Source organism: Apium graveolens, chromosome 4, assembly GCF_009905375.1.
Source record: "Apium graveolens cultivar Ventura chromosome 4, ASM990537v1, whole genome shotgun sequence".
NCBI lineage: Eukaryota > Viridiplantae > Streptophyta > Magnoliopsida > Apiales > Apiaceae > Apium > Apium graveolens.
In genome coordinates this window covers 283,161,821-283,182,169 of record NC_133650.1, presented here as the reverse complement: position 1 = coordinate 283,182,169, position 20,349 = coordinate 283,161,821, and the positions used below count along the sequence as shown (strand labels likewise).

The 20,349-nt window shown below is 28.8% G+C and overlaps 1 protein-coding gene across 1 annotated transcript; it reads left to right on the top strand.

The window, feature by feature from the left end:
* The first annotated feature begins 13,258 nt into the window (after positions 1-13,258).
* On the top strand, positions 13,259-20,294 carry LOC141721098 (uncharacterized). Its single transcript, XM_074523844.1, has 5 exons — positions 13,259-13,415; positions 15,719-15,876; positions 15,990-19,163; positions 19,271-19,399; positions 19,725-20,294. The coding sequence occupies exons 2-5, from the start codon at positions 15,778-15,780 to the stop codon at positions 19,956-19,958; spliced, it is 3,636 nt and encodes a 1,211-aa protein (XP_074379945.1). The 5' UTR covers positions 13,259-13,415; positions 15,719-15,777; the 3' UTR covers positions 19,959-20,294.
* Positions 20,295-20,349: the final 55 nt, after the last annotated feature.

The window sequence follows — 20,349 nt, the reverse complement described above, 5'->3', positions numbered from 1 at the left end:
CAGTGTTTTATCTCTGTGATAGTCATGGTATTTGTCAGCTTTCTTCTTGTGATCGAGAATCTTCATCTTCGCGGGTCAAACGAAACTAGGATTTTCCTTAATCTCATGGAGAATCTTGGAGATCGGTGAATTCAGTGGTGTGAATGTGATCGAGTCTCTATCTCGGCATCAATCGGCCGCAAGATCAATCTCCTTTTTATTATCTCTTATGTTATCCCTTTGGTCTCCATCGAACCTTGGAAGGTAGTATTTTAGATACTTTTTTTCAGTTGTTCATAAGAGCTAATGTACCTTAGCTTCAACGACTTCTACCACATCGACATTGTTTCTTTCAGACACGTCTTGAACATTTTGTACAACATGATATCGTTGTAGCCCATCCCCATCATAATCAACTCATACTTGTCGCGATGATCTTCAGATCACCCCTACCATTGAATTCACTTATCTTGAGGAACTGCCTTTCCTCACCTGGAGGAGGTCGATATTGTTCTATCTCTTCAATTACAATAGGTTCTCGATCGACTCATCAATCGCTGAATATAGCTTTCTCCAAACAGCTCAGTCTCGTGCGTGATCCATCTGGCTCATTGTCCGAATCAGATGAGTGATTTTCCTTTGAGCGCCTTCTCTTGGGGTGTGATTCGAGGTCAGACTCATCTTCATCATTATGCCCATTTTTTCCCTTCGAGATTTAGTGACTACCATAATGTCATCAGCCTCCAACGCCTCCCGAAGGGCCTTTTCATCTAACTCAGTTTCCTCTCTTTGAAGTCTTAGCGCCTTCAATCGGAGTGCATCAGCCTCCTTCCTCTTAGCGCCTGCTCCGTTGGTTTTTTCTTGAATTTCTGTATCGCGAACTTCTCAACTCTCAGCTTTCTTAGTAGTGTCTATTTCTTTGGGTAAAACTAGAGCACCCCTTCGACATCAATCAATATTTGTTTCGATGACTAACCCCCAGGGGGTTGTTAAAGCCAAGCAGTGTCTGTCTATCAGCAGTGTTCATCATTTTTAAATAAACTTAGAAGCAATATATGTATTTCCACAGACGGCGTCAAATGTTATGACCAAATTTCTTTTTGATAAGAACCTCTTTTTTTCCTGAAAGAAAAAAAATGTGAGGGATTATTCTCCCGATTCACCTCCGGTGTGAGAATGAGTTAATATGATAATGGTGGATTTTGAGAATACTCTATATAGTAATAACCTCCCTATTGTAATAAAAAATTACGGTCCCAAGTTGAGCTAGTTATAATTAAGAATAACCTCTACATTACAGTATCTTATACCTTTTATAAGTACATCCTTTATTAATTTTCCTCTCTATAAGAATAAAAAAAGGTTAAATTTATATATATATATATATATATACAAACATATATGTACGTATATATATACATATATACCTATGTGTGTGATTGATATATATTCAGTAAAATACAGTTTCCTTACATAAATAAAAATAAAACACGATTTAAAATATTTTTCCAATGTTATACCATTTTGATTAACAGTGCATCATTAGTTTGCGCGCTCATAAGATTACCTTCTTGTCATTTTGTTTCAAAAAATTCATGTATTTGATATTATATTACATAATTTGTCTTAAAAGGTTACGGTATATTCTTTTAAATTCATGTATTCAATATATATAATAAAAAATAATAATTAATATTTGAAATTCGAAATTTATATGTCAACCTCTATTAAATAATAACATCTCTATAATAATATTTTTTGTCGGTACCAACGAAATTACTGTATAGAGGTTTTATTGTACTTCACCATTATTATCTGAATATATTATTTATTACAACATAATTGATTATTAAAAAAATATAATTCTAATACAATTCTAATAATCATATTAATTTATTGAAAAATAATTTATAACTGTACGAAATATATGAATCTAGAGGTGAAATAAAGGTGAGAACAAATCAGGAATTAAAGTGATTGTTAACTTTATTTTTTTAATTACAATTATTTTAAGAAAAAAATAAAATTAGAATATACATGTGATAAATATATTATTTTCATTTAAATTATAATAAAAAGAATTATAATAATATAATTTCAACAATTTTATTATTTTATTAAAAAAATACTTTAGAGTTATATAGAGTCATATCAGAAATAGGATTATCGAGATGAAATAAAAATAGGAATAATTACAACACGATTTCAATAATATATCAGAAATAGGAAGATTGGAGTGAAATCAAAATGTGGGTTGAACAAAAATATGATATCAAATTTGCGACCATTTAAAAAAGGAGTTTTGCTTATTAATAAATGTACGATATTTGTGTTATAATTATAATAAAAAGATTATAATTATTATACGATTTCAAAAAAAACTTATTTCATAAAAATATACTATTGAGTCATATGGGAAACAGGATTACTGAGTTGAGGTCAATATAAGAATTGCAATTAAAAAATAGATGAAATAATACATATAATATTATAAATCATTTAGATATAGAAGTAAAAGAAGAATAAGAATTATACATTTAAAGTTATAATGAAATTCAAAAAAAGGTGAAACCAAAAAATTGATAAAACCAAAAATAGGTGAAAACAATGTATCACTTAAAAGAATGTTTCACTTATTAATAAATGTTATTAATCATAATAAATAAAGATTATAATTATAATACAATTTCAAAATTTTTATTATTTCATTAAACTATACTATTGAGTTGTATGAGAAATATAATTAATTAGTTGAAATTAATATAAGAATTGCAAGTAAAAAACGGGTAAAATAATACACATAATATTATAAATCATATAAAAATTAAGGAATAATACTTGGGTAATACTTACAAATCAAAAAGTATAAATATAATAGAATTCTACTAATTATACTAACAAAATTGCTAAAAATAATATATTTTCAACTAGGAGTCTGTTAGTATGTATATTTATATATGGAATTATGATGGTTTGTTGTTTAGAAATTAAGAAGTATAATCAAAATTGAATTCTGATAATTATATTTAAAAAGTATATGATTCAAAAAAGACTAAAATATATATATATATATATATTCATGTTTGTTATATAAGACGTATAATATATTGAATTAGGAATAAAAACCAAGAATGTAAAATAAAAATAAAACCAAATTTAGTTGAATCACAAGATATATAGAAGTATAAGATGATAAAACTAAAGCCAAACTTAATATAATTATAAGATATGTAGAAGTAATAAAAATATAACCAAACTTAATATGTAATCACAAGGTATGTAAAATTATAAGATATTCGTATAAAAACAAAGGGTGCAACCAAAAGTTTTAACAGAATTAAAATACATACAAAAGTAGAATTATATAACATATATACGAATAAATAAATGAAACCAAAAGCTATTGATATCAAAAATTGGTAAAAATAAAATTATAATTGTGTATCACTTAAAAAGATTTTTCTTAATTAAGGTTATTAATTCTCACTTCTCCGACAAAATTTAGGGGGGGAAACAGCAACACGTTTAGGCTTGTAAAAAATGCCTGCATTTTCCATGCTTCCTAACCAAATAACCAAGCCTAATCACAAGTTCACGACTGACAAAAGTTTCATGCAAGGCATGAAGCAAGTTTGAATATTAGTATAATATATTTTCAAAATTAGAAAATGTATAACAGATTAGTAAATATGATTGTGAAACATGAAAAAAAAACTGTTCTGAAATTTGAATGGTCTACAAATTGAAAATTAAAAAGAACTTTTTATTTAGTCTGAATGGTTTTCATCGTATTTGTCATTTGTGTGTGGACTGTGTAGAGATTCTGGGCCTTCATCAGATATTAAGAGCATATGCACCCATTCAGGCCATCACTTCATATTCATTAATTCAATCAACAGAGTTAATTACTATTTATAATAAATTGACCTTTTTTCTTAATTTTAATACACACATAAAACTTCATCAATTTATCAATTACTATTCATCCCATAATATTCATATAATATTAATTATCTTTCTTACTGATATAAATTAAATATTATATATTTAAGTTCAGCTATATTATTTTATGATTGTACAAATAATATTATTTAAAATAATGATAGATTGTTAATAATTTTTTTAATTTTATATGCATATATATTAGAGAATATGCAAGAAATATGAGTGTGTAAAATTTTGTGAGGCAAATTAATACTGAAAAATTGTAATTTATGTACAGATGTAAAAATAATTGTATGAACCTAAAATTAAAATTTTAAAATTTATAAAATTTAGCTTTAAGAATTATTATATATGGTTTAGCAGAAGAACAACATCAAATATAGTATAAAATTTGGTACAATTGTATAGGTCCATCAATTGATGGTCATCGACAACTCTTTTGAAAATCAACTGACATCTTAATGAATTAATGCTCCATCAGAAATTGATGAACTAAAATATGAATCGCTAAATTCACTTTTCACTGTTCAACATCAATAGAGTTGATGAATCAATGAAAATATGCACCCGATGCATATGCTCTAATGGATGTGGTATGCTATTATGCTAAAAGGTGGTCAACATTAGTTTGACCTTCGAGAGAGTAATATAAAATGTGACCAATTCCAAGTCCAATCTTCGCCAACTACGGCTAATTGATGCTGCCCTCCCCTTTTATTTAGTCAATGAATAAATAAATAAATGAATAAATAAATAAATGAATAATACGAAGGAATGGAAAGAGAAAACAGATGGGGGGCGAGAGGGACAAAATGGGCAGGCATGTAAAAGAAAGGATGGAAAAAGTCCTAATCATCCACCTGAGCTGAGTCGGAAGGGACGGTTTGGTCGGCTGCAAATGGCCGCCACTATCACCCCCTTTAAATTAAACAACTTTTCCTACCTCTTACGAATGGACCAAACAGCCCCTATAAACTTAACAACGACCCCCTCGGAATCATCAGGCTTTCACTTTATGTTAGGACCGTAATATGTCTTAACATCATCATCGCTGTTTCGTGACTTAATGTAAGGAAAGGAAAACTTCATCATACGCATAGGATATCATTTCACCGCATACTTCGCTATATTTTGATTAAAATAAATCATTTATTAACGTTTGTCCGTTTAATCTAATTATTACATAATTTTTTTAAAAAAGTAGCCATTCAGTTATAGATTGTGAATTTTGAAGGATGTAGTACTTTTACTTTATAAGGAGTTCAGCAAAATGGGTATGGGTCATATAAAATCGATAGAATTGATTGAGGAGGGTTGTTAAATTAAGCATTTTTGGTAAATATATTAGCTTGTTATTAATTACATTTCTAAAAGAATAACACATATATCGGTCCATATTAAAGAAAAATGAGAGGTAATTCATTTTTTTCTCAAATCCTAAATAATGATATGTTAATATGATTATAGTAATTTTCAAATAATAATATTAGATCTCGCGTGTATATATTTTTCAGTAAAGTGCATTTTATATAAGTGCACTATGCATGTCAAATCATTTGTCTTACTTAACTTTAAAAATTCTCATTTTGTATACTTGTACTTCTAACGTTTTTGTAATTTGTGTACCTCTGTCAAATCAGTCTAATTCCGTTAAATTTTAGAAGAGTATTTCAGTTTTTTTATATTCATCTTCTTCCTCAAGCCCATATTCACCATGAATATCAATTTGACTACATGATCCGACCGATCGGAAATATATCGCTAATATCTAGGTTTAGTAAATTAATATTATTTTATAAATTCTCATATTAATAAAAAATAATTTTTTGAGGTCATTCTACTACGATCAATTCAATTGATAATATGTTTCAAAATTATCAACTAACCGGTTGTACATTATTGTTTTTAAGACTTGACCCAATATTTAAATATATTCGAAATTTGACATCAGATATCACAAGATCCGTTAAAAATAAAATTAGTGAGACTTTTAATCTCAGTCAAATGGCAATTTTGCCCTTCTACCTAATATTTATATAAAAGTAGTTGTTTGTGGGAATCGAACCTGAGTCTTTACATATTCACATGCACATCTTCTTAATAAGGGGAAATTTTGTAATATCTTATGTCAATAAAAATTAATATTTTTGAGATTTTTATCGAATGAGGTCAATTGATAATATGTATAAAAATTACTTTACCCATTTTAAAAAAATACTCGAAATTTGTCTACATGACCCGACCAATCGGAAATACATCGCTACTATCTAGGTTTAGTAAATTTAAATTATTTTATAAATTCTCATATTAATAAAAATTAATTTTTTGAGTTCTTTCTACGATCAATTCAATTGATAATATGTTTCAAAATTATCAACTAACCGGTTGTACATTATTGTTTTTAGGACTTGACCCAATATTTAAATATATTCGGAATTTGACATCAGATGTCACGAGATCCGTTAAAAATAAAATTAGTGAGACTTTTTAATCTCAGTGAAATGGCAATTTTTTCCTTCTGACTTTTTAATCTCAGTGAAATGGCAATTTTTCCCTTCTACCTAATATTTATATAAAAGTTGTTACTTGTGGGAATCGAACCTGAGTGATTACATTCACATGCACATCTTCTTACCACAACTCCAAATTTTACATGTGTTTTTAGTTATACACATAATATGTGAGTATCATAAACAATCATAATTTATTTACCTTTAAACATTATTACTGATTTTGTTTAAAGACCATAATTATTGGAATATTTGTTGAATTAGTTTTAAAAAATTCAATTTAAGATATAAAGTTAAGCGTAGTATATAAACGAACCATTACCTTGTTTATTAAATAATTGTTAGTTTAAAAAGTATTTTTCCTACATTTTTAATATATATTTTTTATTAAAATAAATGAATTGTACATATAATTAATTTTTTTAAAAAAATGTTGAAAATAGATACACTTATATATAAAAAAATATATGTGTATATCACATATCTAGATAGGTTAATGTCATAAATAATCAGTGTATTTCAGTTTATTTCGAAATCAGAATCTCACCTATTATGACTAAATAAACTGGTCGAAAATATAACGTTACTATCTAGATTTAAATTAAATTACGAGTTGGACAAAAAAATCTTACCAATAAGGGGAAATTTTGTAATATCTTATGTCAACAAAAATTAATATTTTTGAGGTTTTTATCGAATCAGGTCAATTGATAATATGTATAAAAATTACTTTACCCATTTTAAAAAAAATACTCGAAATTTGACTACATGACCCGACCGATCGGAAATACATCGCTACTATCTAGTTTTAGTATATTTAAATTATTTTATAAATTCTCATATTAATAAAAATTAAATTTTTGAAGTCTTTCTACGATCAATTCAATTGATAATATGTTTCAAAATTATCAACTAACCAGTTGTATATTATTGTTTTTAGGACTTGACCCAATATTTAAATATATTCGGAATTTGACATCAGATGTCACGAGATCCGTTAAAAATAAAATTAGTGAGACTTTTTAATCTCAGTGAAATGGCAATTTTGCCCTTTTAACTAACATTCATATAAAAGTTTTTGCTTGTGGGAATCGAACCTGAGTCTTTACATTCACATGCACATTTTCTTACTATAACTCCAAATTGTTACATGTGTTTTTAATCATACACATAATATGTGAGTGTCATAAACAATCTTAATTTATTTAACTTTAAACATTATTACTGATTTTGTTTAAAGACCGTAATTATTGGAATATTTGTAGAATTAGTTTTAAAGAATTCAATTTAAGATATAAAGTTAAGCATAGTATATAAACAGACCATTACCTTATTTATTAAATAATTTTTAATTGAAAAAGTATTCTTCCTATATTTTTCCTATATATTTTTTATTAAAATAAATGAATTGTACATATAATTATTATTTTTTTAAAATGTTGAAAATGGATACACTTATATACAAAGAATATATATGTATATCACATATTTAGATAAGTTAGTGTCATAAATAATCAGTGTATTTCAGTTTATTTCGAATTCGAAATCAGAATCTCACCCATTATGACTAAATGAACCGGTTGAAAATATTACGTCACTATCTATATTTAAATTAAATTACGAGTTTGACAATAAATTCTTACCAATAAGGGGAAATTTTGTAATATCTTATGTCAATAAAAATTAATATTTTTGAGATTTTTATTGAATCAGGTCAATTGATAATATGTATAAAAATTACTTTACCCGTTTTAAAAAAACACTCGAAATTTGACTACATGACTTGACCGATCGGAAATACATCGCTACTATCTAGGTTTAGTAAATTTAAATTATTTTATAAATTCTCATATTATTAAAAATTAATTTTTTGAGGTCTTTCTACGATCAATTCAATTGATAATATGTTTCAAAATTATCAACTAACCGGTTGTGCATTATTATTTTTAGGACTTGACACAATATTTAAATATATTCGGAATTTGATAATAGGTGTCATGAGATCCGTTAAAAATAAAATGAGTGAGACTTTTTAATCATAGTGAAATGTCAATTTTGCCCTTCTACCTAATATTTATATAAAAGTTGTTACTTGTGGGAATCGAACCTGAGTGTTTACATTCACATGCACATCTTTTTATCACAACTCCAAATTGTTAAATGTGTTTTTAATCATGCACATAATATGTGAGTGTCATAAACAATCATAATTTATTTAACTTTAAACATTATTACTGATTTTGTTTAAATACCATAATTATAGGAATATTTGTAGAATTAGTTTTAAAAAATTCAATTTAAGATATAAAGTTAAGCATAGTATATAAACGGACCATTACCTTATTTATTAAATAATTGTTAGTTTAAAAATTATTTTTCCTATATTTTTCCTATATATTTTTTATTAAAATAAATGAATTGTACATATAATTATTTTTTTTTAAAATGTTAAAAATAGATACACTTATATATAAATAATATATATGTATATCACATATTTAGATATGTTAGTTTCATAAATAATCAGTGTATTTCAGTTTATTTCGAATTCGAAATCAGAATATCACCCATTATAACTAAATGAATCGGTCGAAAATATAACGTCACTATCTAGAGTTAAATTAAATTACGGGTTGGACAAGAAAATCTTACCAATAAGGGGAAATTTTGTAATATCTTATTTCAATAAAAAATAATATTTTTGTGGTTTTTTATCGAATCAGGTCAATTGATAATATGTATAAAAATTACTTTACCCATTTTAAAAAAATACTCCAAATTTGACTAAATGACCCGACCGATCGGAAATATATAGCTACTATATAGGTTTAGTAATTTAAATTATTTTATAAATTCTCATATTAATAAAAATTAATTTTTTGAGGTCTTTCTACGATCAATTCAATTGATAATATGTTCCAAAATTATCAACTAACCGGTTGTACATTATTATTTTTTGGACTTGACCCCATATTTAAATATATTCGGAATTTGACAACAGATGTCACGAGATCCGTTAAAAATAAAATTAGTGAGACTTTTTAATCTCAGTGAAAATGACAATTTTGTTCTTATACCTAATATTTATATAAAAGTTGTGGGAATCAAACATGAGTGTTTACATTCACATGCACACCTTTTTACCACAACTCCAAATTGTTACATGTGTTTTTAATCATGCACATAATACGTGAGTGTCATAAACAACCATAATTTATTTAACTTTAAACATTATTACTGATTTTGTTTAAATACCATAATTATTGGAATATTTGTAGAATTAGTTTTAAACAATTCAATTTAAGATATAAGGTTAAGCATAGTATATAAACGGACCATTACCTTATTTATTAAATAATTGTTAGTTTAAAAAGTATTTTTCCTACATTTTCATCATATATTTTTTATTAAAATAAATGAATTATACATATAATTAATTTTTTTTATAAATGTTGAAAATAGATACACTTATATATAAAGAATATATATGTATATCACATATTTAGATAGGTTAATGTCATAAATAATCATTGTATTTCAGTTTATTTCGAATTCGAAATCAGAATCTCACCCATTATTACTAAATGAACCGGTCGAAAATATAACGTCACTATCTAGATTTAAATTAAATTACGGGTTGGACAAGAAAATCTTACCAATAAGGGAAAATTTTTTAATATATTATTTCAATAAAAATTAATATTTTTGATGTTTTTATCGAATCGGATCAATTGATAATATGTATAAAAATTACTTTACCCATTTTAAAAAAATATTCGAAATTTGACTACATGACCCGACCGATCGGAAATACATCGCTACTATCTAGGTTTAGTAAATTTAAATTATTTTATAAATTCTCATATTAATAAAAATTAATTTTTTGAAGTCTTTCTACGATCAATTCAATTGATAATATCTTTCAAAATTATCAACTAATGTGATCTGTTATAAATAAAATGAGTGAGACTTTTTAATCTGAGTGAAATGACGATTTTGCCCTTCTACTTAATATTTATATAAAAGTTGTTACTTGTGAGAATCGAACCTGAGTCTTTACATTTATATGCACATCTTCTTACCACAACTCTAAATAGTTACATGTGTTTTTAATCATACACATAATAAGTTGACTCTAATATCCTTTTTTCATTATCTTTAGGAAAAAAAAATTCAAATTACACAACTAAATAGTAAAAAATAGATTTTCCAATTAAATGTTATTTGAAAAATGATAAGAAATTTGATGTTTTCATCAAATATAGATTATTTATTGTATAATTTAATTAAAAATACATTTGTATTTAGATATTTGTGAAAGATATCTTAAATTATAAATTGTTAAATTTGAGATGGTTGTTATAACTTATAAGTAATCTTATCCATGGAGTCTCTTTTTTTTTCTTAGAGTCCTCGAGTTCAAAATCCTAACTTAGTATTATAATCCAATCTAATAGTTCATGTTTAATTTTGTTATTAATTTAAAAACTAAAAAAATAAACTCCGGCATATGAACGTGTATTATGGTGTTGTATCATTAATGTTAAACAAGTTGAATATGTATGTAAAGATGTATGTTCAACAAACAAATCATGTTTTATAGAATCATATGTTTTGCAATGTTCAACTTGTCAAATGTATTTGATTTGTAAGACTTCATTAATATAGTGATTTTTATAGAACATGATTCACATTATAATACATTTTACAATATTTTATGTCTAATTTAATTGCAAAACATATGTGGACTCCCGTACTTAACAAGAAACAAAGATTCAATAAAATTTAACTCATAAATATATTTATATAAGTAATTTAAAAAATTATAAAATCCAATCTTTTGATTTTTTTTTTAAGACGAGCAATAATAATTTTACGAAAATAATGTTTAATGTTGGAAAACATTGTATAACTATTTGGAATTACTTTAATATTTTGAATCATTAGGAAAAAGGTTAAAACTATAATGTATTGTACCATTTGATTTAATCCATGTTATGCTAATTAAAGAAAAATAATATTATTAGTCGATAATTTAAAAGGATTAATAAGTTCAACTAATATATTTTTTTCTTTTTCGCCACGAGTTCAACTAATATTAAAAAAAGTTAACGAGTTGAAAAATCTTTAATTTTAGAAAAATAATATATAATTTTATCAAGTTATTATAAAAAAAATATTAGAATCATATACAAAAGCAACTTGAAAATAATTTCAATAATGATATTAGTACAAATTTCTCTTCGAATTATTTAAAAAGCATGTGAATACGAGTAGTTAGTCTTTATGATATATGAATTGTTATTAGCAACAATGATTGATGCTAAAATTAGATATGGAATTATTATCAGTGCTACTATGATTACAATATATAAATAATTAAAATTTACTTACTAGATAATTATAATTTTTGAATAATTATAAATACATGTTATTTGAATAATTTATTGGCTAATGATTAGACATATACATAACTAAGATATCTAGCATATAAATAAATGAGGCTAGCATAATCTACTCAAAAGTTTACCAAACAATAATTTACATATATACACACGAACATATGACTTTATCTTTACCAATTTTAGAAGATTTAATTTTAATGTTGTATTCAGATTTATTAATACACTAGAAAGAGAATAACAAAAGTATTTTATGTATTGAAAATGAGAATGATCAATTAAATTATAGTTTTTTCAATGTGTTGAAAACTAGGTAAATTTTGCCGATTTTGAAATTGATGAATTATGACATTGACAATAATCTGACATATTATAAAATTACCTTTGTACAATAGATTTAAAACTGGGTTGTTCAAATTTAGTTAATGAATTAATAGATTAGCAATGACATAACATCAACATAGACGTTAATCTAAAAAAAAATATTTTTCATTAAAAATCAACTAAAAAAATATTTTTCATTAAAAATCAACATATATTAATGGTAGTGTAAATTCTACGTTGTTGAATATAGGATGCAGGTCTTGACGACTTAAGTTATACATTACTAATCTTTTTAAATTAAGTAAAGTAGTTATAAATTAGTATTAACTTTATTAATAAAATAGCTTATAATTCATGATTTATTTTATTAAAACTCAAAAAAATTATTCGACTTTGTATATGTTACTTTCTAGTTTATTTTTTTATGAATTTGAAAGTATTAATTCATTATATATAAGTTACACAACAAAAATAAGAAAATATATAATTTGACTAATGAGCTATATTAGAAACGTTATGTACGTTGTTAATATCTTACATGAAAATCATATACATTGATAAAAACTCAACATATATTTGATATATCTTATACGTTAGAGAATATTTACCAATAAAAAAATAATCAAGAATGTTACTAATATAATTGTATGGTAGTACAAAAAAATCTAGAAAATGACCAGAGACTCACACGAATTATTATGCTAGTTCAGTATTATAAGTGACCTGACACTCATAATACACATGCACAAAGTATATTTTACTATGTTTTTTTAAGTTGCAAATCCAAACTCGTCATGTATCATGCCACAATAGTTGATGAAAATTTCTGCAATTTATATTAAAAAAAATAAATATTCTGGGAATACCTACAATACTCCAAAAAGGGGAAGTAAAAAAATGTTGAAATCAATTCAAGACCTAACGAAGATTAGGGTAAATAAGAAAATTGAGAGAGATGATAAATTAAGGTGACAAAAATAGAAGCGAGGGGGCAGCTAAAAGTATAAGAGGGGGGCGGGTGGGTGTGTGGGGCAAAAGGGTCCCGCAATCGCTGTCAGCAGTCCACGCGAATATTACTAATACGCACCAACCCTCATTCTCCTATAGCAGTCTCTCCTAACACCCCGCTTAATACAAATTCTCTCTGCAAAAACATTATCAAACCACCACTACTACTACTTCCAAAAAGCAACTTCTCATTTATACACACATAAAACAAATTACTAAAATATATTTCATCCTCCTCTTCCTCAAGGTAAACACCATATCTCCTTTCGATCCTCTTGTATGTCTTTGTGTTATGTTTATGTGTTTAATCATCCTTGTTTTTGTGTCTGTGGATTCATTTATAATGAAGGTTTTCGTTAGATCTCTTTCCCTTTTGATTATGTGTTTGAGAGCAGATCGATGTGCTCTGTTTTGTAGTAAGTAGATCTTCAACTACTCAAAACACATGCTCTGGTTTTTGTAATTTTACATCAACATGTATATGCTCTGTTTTGTAATAGTAAGTTGATCAAAACTCATACGCATGCTCTGTTTATATTCAAATATATATGTTTCTATGTTTATAATCTGTTGTTTTTTTATCTGTTGCGGAATCTGTAACGTCAATTTCTTATTTATTTACTTACCACACTTAATAGAAAGTTGATACATACAGCTGTATATAAACTTTCAAGGAAAAATTTTACAAAAATACTGTCACTGTACAGCTACACAAAACCTTCTTCTTAGTTTCTGCACACCACACACTGAATTATCGGTTATCAAAATAGCCCAGGGCGGATTCATGTAGGGGCCAACGGGAACATAAATTAGCGGTTTTTTTATTAAATTTTAAAGGTATAAATATGTATATTTTATAAAGTGTCCTATTAAAAAAATAATGCTAGTAAATCTTTCATAATTTGAGTAATATCTAGTTTTACTTATAGTTGTATGATCATAAATTGGAGACTAAATTGTTGAAATACTAATTTTTAGTACTTATATATCAATTTTTTTTGAAAAATCTAGTGAAAATAACCAAACAAAATTGAATTTGGACCACTGACATAGTCACTTAACTACATGGGTGCACGGTGAAATTCGGGCTCTGGATCCGCCTCTGAAAATAGCACTGCCAGTATATTCGTCGAAAATACCAAACTGAAACTGCAATATGAGTACCTTATATTTTGATTCTTATTTATTTAGTTATTTGGTGATCTGTATTTTCTGAAAGCTTATGCGATGATATGCAATTGAATTTGTAGGCATATGTTATATAATTCCTGTGTTTATTGAGGGAGAGAACATAAATAATGTGATATGAATACTGCTGGTAGTGATGTAATGTAAATCGTGCCGTCTATAACTTTGTCTTGGTAAGAAAGTGGCTTGTTGCCAACCTGTGGTGTCCACTACCTTTACTTTTTTCATCTTCTTCTTTATTTCTTTTGTTGAAATCCTTTTATTTGTTGACCATGTAAGATAATATACACTTTCATTTAGTACTAATATCCCGCATAATTTTATATTTTTTAAATTTAGCAAGTACTACTCTTGCGTATTAAGTAATGTTCTCGTAACTTTCAGGTTGGCAATTCTAGTTTAAGAACCACCATCATTTAAACAGGGCCTGATCAGCAACTTTTGATCACAGCCTGGATATTAAATTATACTCCCTCTGTTTTAATAATAGCCACATCCTTTTTGGCCAGCCATTTAAAGTTTTTAAAAAAAACTTACTTATATTATATGATTTCATAGTATCGCTTTTGATTAGGTATTATTCGTTAAATGGGTTCTTTTCGTTTTATTATTGGACGGCCATAATCTTATACTAGTATGAAAGTTGGCTGAGGTCACTTTAAGAAACTGTAATTTTTCTATAAGTGCTGTGTAAAGTATATTAAGCTGAAACAATTTGATTTTCTTCCTGAAAGAATGTTATCAATAATTTGAGGGTATTGTCATTGTATTCTAGTTTTATAATTGCATAGTGTTGCTTATGCCGAAACAATACATTGATGCCATTGGATCCTCATTGAGTGCCAGATATTTAAGATCTGAAAACTAAATCAGCATCTATGTCGGGATCATGATCTTATATGTACAACCATGTTATATAACTATTCTAGAGGACAAGAATACAGTCATACATTGTTTGTTTTATAATCTTTTTATTTATTTCAGTCCTTGTGTATGTTTTCAATTTATGATATCCGTTTTCTTTGTAATACTTGTTTGTCTTTCAATGTAAACTTGACATGATTAAAGACAAATAAATTTGCTAAAAAATTCATTGTACCATGTTAAAATAGTGAGAAAAATATAACGTAAACATCTTTTAAAACGATATGTCGATAACCATTGTTAGTGTAAGTAAATATTAAAAACATATGATATTGTTCTCTCAATTTAATTTTGCACTTGGTTTAACACTCCATTCTAACGTACAGTCCCATTTTTACTAATTAGATGATGATACCCTATAGATTTTATATGATAATATGTTGTAACCTTTTTTTAACAAAATGTAAGATTCATTTGTTTTCTTGATCCTCTCTGCAGTGAAGTACAAATATTGACTGTTAAGGTAAAAAAAATTAAAAGTGAAAAAAATTGTAGTCATGGAAGGAGAAACTGTAGCAAGTTCTGAGATACCTGTGGTGAAGATTGTCGATGAGGTTGTAACCGATGAGGTTGTGACCAATGCTGATCCTGTTAAGGTACGGACCAGGCTTAGCTTTGTATTTATTTCTTGTATACTAATTTCAGTATAATGAGGAGATACATTTGAAGTAAAAAATTGAATGTTTGTTCTCGAAATTTGGTAATACAGGAAAGTGAAAAGAAGAAAGAAGAGTCTGATTCCAGCATTGATGGGGAATTTATAAAAGTAGAGAAAGAATCTCTTGCAGATCAGAAGCCTGTCGTCATTGAAAGAAGCTCAAGCAATTCTTTTTCGAACAGGGAATTGCTAGAAGCCCAGGAAAAGATTAAAGAAATTGAGGTTGAATTAGTGAGATTAACAGGAGTTTTAAAGGATTCTGAATTGGAGAAAACAAAGTTAAACGATGAAGTTTTGCTTACAAAGGAGAAACTGGAAGGCAGAGAGAAAAGTTACACCGAGCTTGAGCTCAATAACAAGAAATTGCAACAGCAGATTTCTGAAGCTGAAGAGAGATATACTCTGCAGCTTAGCACATTGCAAGAGGCCTTACAAGCTGAACAGATGAAGCATAAGGAGCTGACAGGAGTGAAAGAGTCCTTTGACAATCTTAATATTGAGTTAGAGAATGCTAAAAAGAAGATTTTGGAGTTTGAGCAGGAGTTGCAACTTTCTGCAGGCGAGGCCCAAAAGTTTGAGGAGCTTCATAAGCAAAGTGGTTCAGTTGCCGAGTCCGAGACAAAAAAGGCATTAGAGTTTGAGGGGCTACTTAAAATGGCAAAAGATAGTGCTAAAGAATTGGAAGATCAGATGATTGCTTTACAAGAAGAACTTAAGGGATTGTACACGAAGATTGCTGAAAATGAAAAAGTCGAAGAAGCACTTAAAGTTACTACGGATGAGCTCTGCGCGGTTAAGGGAGAGTTAGAGGTTTCAAAATCACAACTGGTAGAGACAGAAAACAAGCTTGCGTTGAAGGAAAGTCTTGTAGATGAGCTAACACAAGAACTGGATCTGAGAAAGGCTTCTGAAGCTCAGGTGAAGGAAGATTTTATAGCAGTAGAAAATCTTGTGTCATCAACAAAAGAGAATCTTCAAATTAAAGTGTCTGAATTGGACGATATCAAGTTGAAGCTGAATGAAGAAGTCTGTGCAAAGGAACTTCTTGAAGTAAGCCTGAAGAACCAGGAGTCAGAAGTATTGATGCTAAAAGAAGAATTCAGAAAAGTAACAACAGAGAAAGAAGCTCTGGAGGCTGCTTTAGCTGATCTAAACAGTAATTTGGCACAGATGAAGGAGTTGTACAGTGATCTTGAAGCAAAGTTACAGGTTTCTGATGAGAACTTTGGTAAAGCAGATTCTCTTTTGTCTCAGACACTAGCAAACAGCAAGGAACTGGAACAAAAGCTTAAATCACTAGAGGAACTTCATCATGAATCTGGTTATGCAGCAACAACTGCTACACAGAAGAATGTTGAGCTTAAGGAGGTTTTACAGGCTTCAAATGCTGCAGCAGAAGAAGCAAAATCCCAGCTGAGAGAGCTTGAGACGCGTTTTATTGCAGCAGAACAGAAAAACTTGGAGCTGGGACAACAGCAAAATCTTCTGGAATTGAAATGTAGTGATGCTGAGAGAGAGGTAAAAGAGTACTTAGAAAAGATATCTGAACTTAGTGCTTTGTTGAAAAGTGTGGAAGAAGTCAATAAGGAGCTTACTGAGCAAAAACAAGGATGTGAAAATAAGATAATACTTTTGGAGTCTGAATTAAGCTCCACATCTGTTAGAAATTCAGAACTCCAGCTGGAATTGAAGAGTGTCACGGACAAATGTGCTGAACACGAAGGGAAAGTCAACTTGACTACTCAGCGTGGTCTTGAACTGGAAGATTTAATTCAGTCATCAAATTTTAAAGTAGAGGATGCTGAGAAGAAGGTAAACCAGTTGGAGCTTCTTCTTGAAACTGAGAAGTATAAAATTCAGGAGCTTGAAGAACATATAAGTACCTTAGAAAATAAATGCAAGGAGGCTGAAGAAACCTCGAAGAATCATTTTGACAAGGCATCAAAGCTTGAGACAGAAATTGAGGCTTTGCAATCAAAAATATCGAGCCTTAATGCAGCACTGCAGCTGGAAACTGAAAAGGAAAATGAGTTGACTGAAAATTTGAAGATAACAACAGAGGAGAAGATAAACCTGGGGGAAGCACTCAAAAACTCAACTGAGAAGCTTGTTGAAAATGAAAACCTTCTTGACATCTTACGCACTGAATTGAATCTCACTCAAGAGAGATTAGAAAGCATTGAATCTGATCTTAAGACTTCTGGAATGAGAGAAACCGAGGTCATGGAAAAGCTTAAGTTTGCAGAGGAGCAAATTGAGAAACACGGAAGTGCACTGGAACAAGCTACAACAAGAAGCCTAGAGCTTGAGTCATTACATTCAACTGTAACTAAAGACTCAGAACTGAAATTGCAAGAAGCAGTCGCTAGTTTAACCAGTAGAGATTCTGAGGCAAAGTCACTGCAAGACAAAGTGCAGGCTCTTGAAGATCAAGTGGAAATTTATAAAGAGCAGGCAACCGAGGCAGCTGAAAAATATGCATCCTTGAAAGAAGAGTTTAACCAGATTGAATTGGAACTAGCTTCTTTAAAAAACACAAATGAAGAACTCAAGAAGAAGGTCGTGGAAGCAGAAGATAAAGCTGCACAGTCATTCTCAGAGAATGAACTGTTGGTTCAGACAAATACGGAGCTCAAGAACAAGATATATAATGAGCTTCAAGGTTCACTAGATTCTGCAAATGCTGAAAAAGAGACCATTTCTCAACAACTTATGGCTCACGTAAACACCATCTCAGAATTAAATGAAGCACAGACAAAGGCCACCGAGCTTCACTTGGCAACTGAAGCCCGCATTTCAGAAGCTGAGACACAGTTGCACGAAACACTACAAAGGCTCACTCTTAAAGATTCAGAAGCAAAGGAATTAAATGAGAAGCTGATGGTACTCGAAGAGCAGATAAATTTGTATAAAGAGCAGGCCCATGAAGCATCTACACTTGTTGAAGCTCATAAAGCTGAACTAGATCAGGCACTGAATGAACTGAAGGCACTTGAGATCAAGTCTGCTCAATTTGAAAAGGAGAATGAAGGACTTGCTGAGGTGAATTTAAAGCTTACCCAGGAACTAAGTCTTTGTGAGTCTAGACTAAATGATCTGCAAGCAAAATTATCTGCAACATCTTTAGAGAAAGTAGAAGCAGTTGAGCAGCTTCAATCTTCCCAAATGGTACTTGAAGAACTGAAAATGCAGCAGATTTCCGATGGAGAAAAGTTACAATCTCAGGTTAGAGCTTTATGCTACATTGCGTAAAATATAATTAGGTTTCAGAAATTGTTAAAAATTATGGCTAGTGTCATAATTTTTCTTATCTGATTAATGTATGCCTGCAGATATCATTATTAATGGAAGAGAAGAACCTTCTAACCGAAAGTCATGAAAACGCCAAGAAGGAGCTGCAGACTGTGATACAACAGCAAGAAGAACAAATAGCAAAAGCCGCGACTGGAACAAAAGAAGAGGTAATATTTTTGTTAATTCCTTATATGTTGCCAGTTTATTAAGCTTAGTTTCACACATTTATATTAGTCAATTCAGAATTTTTTTCACAGCTCTAAATGAATCTAGATTAGACATATGTCCAATACACAAAGTTGTACAATTCTATAGTAAATTATCATCAAGTCACCAACCATTAGAAGGTCCATTACCCAATAAGTTCTCCCTCCCTGATCTTCAAATGCCTTGGATTTACAAACTGTCTACGCATACCTTGTTAACAACACTAAAAAAAGAAGAGTACAATCCTTAAGCTGAACAGCTTGCCTTTGATAATCCTTTTTACAGAATGCCGGAGCTAGTGATGGAGTAGCAGTGAAATCTAGAGACATTGGATCCCCCGTTTCAACTGCATCAAAACGCAAAAACAAGAAGAAGTTAGAGGCAACATCTACTCAAGTTTCATCTGCAGACACGCAAACTCAAACATCAGGGGACTCTTCTGGCATAAGCTTTAACATCATCTTAGGTGTAGCTCTGGTTTCCGTGATCATTGGCGTGATTCTTGGAAAAAGATATTAGAATTGATTGGAAAGTTTTGGGTTATTTATTTATTTGGGTTGATAATCTTTTTGTCTGTCACATTTCTATGACTGTAATCTGTGAAAAACAGATTGGTATATTTTGGTGGTATCATATTTTTGGTGTCCATTTGAAGTTGGTCAGGGATAGTTTTATTTGCATCCCCAACCTGGTTTGCATGACTAGCTAATATGACCATATATGAGTAGAGAAAAAAATCTAGCTCACAAGTCATATCTGTAATCTAGTTTTATTTTATTTGTTTGAGGATCGGTTGTGATGTATTTTTGGCAGAATGAATTTTGTTTATATTATAATACCAGTTTGTAGCTTGTACGATAATAGCATTGTATGTAAGGCTGTCAAAAAAATTCGAAAAATTCGATATTCG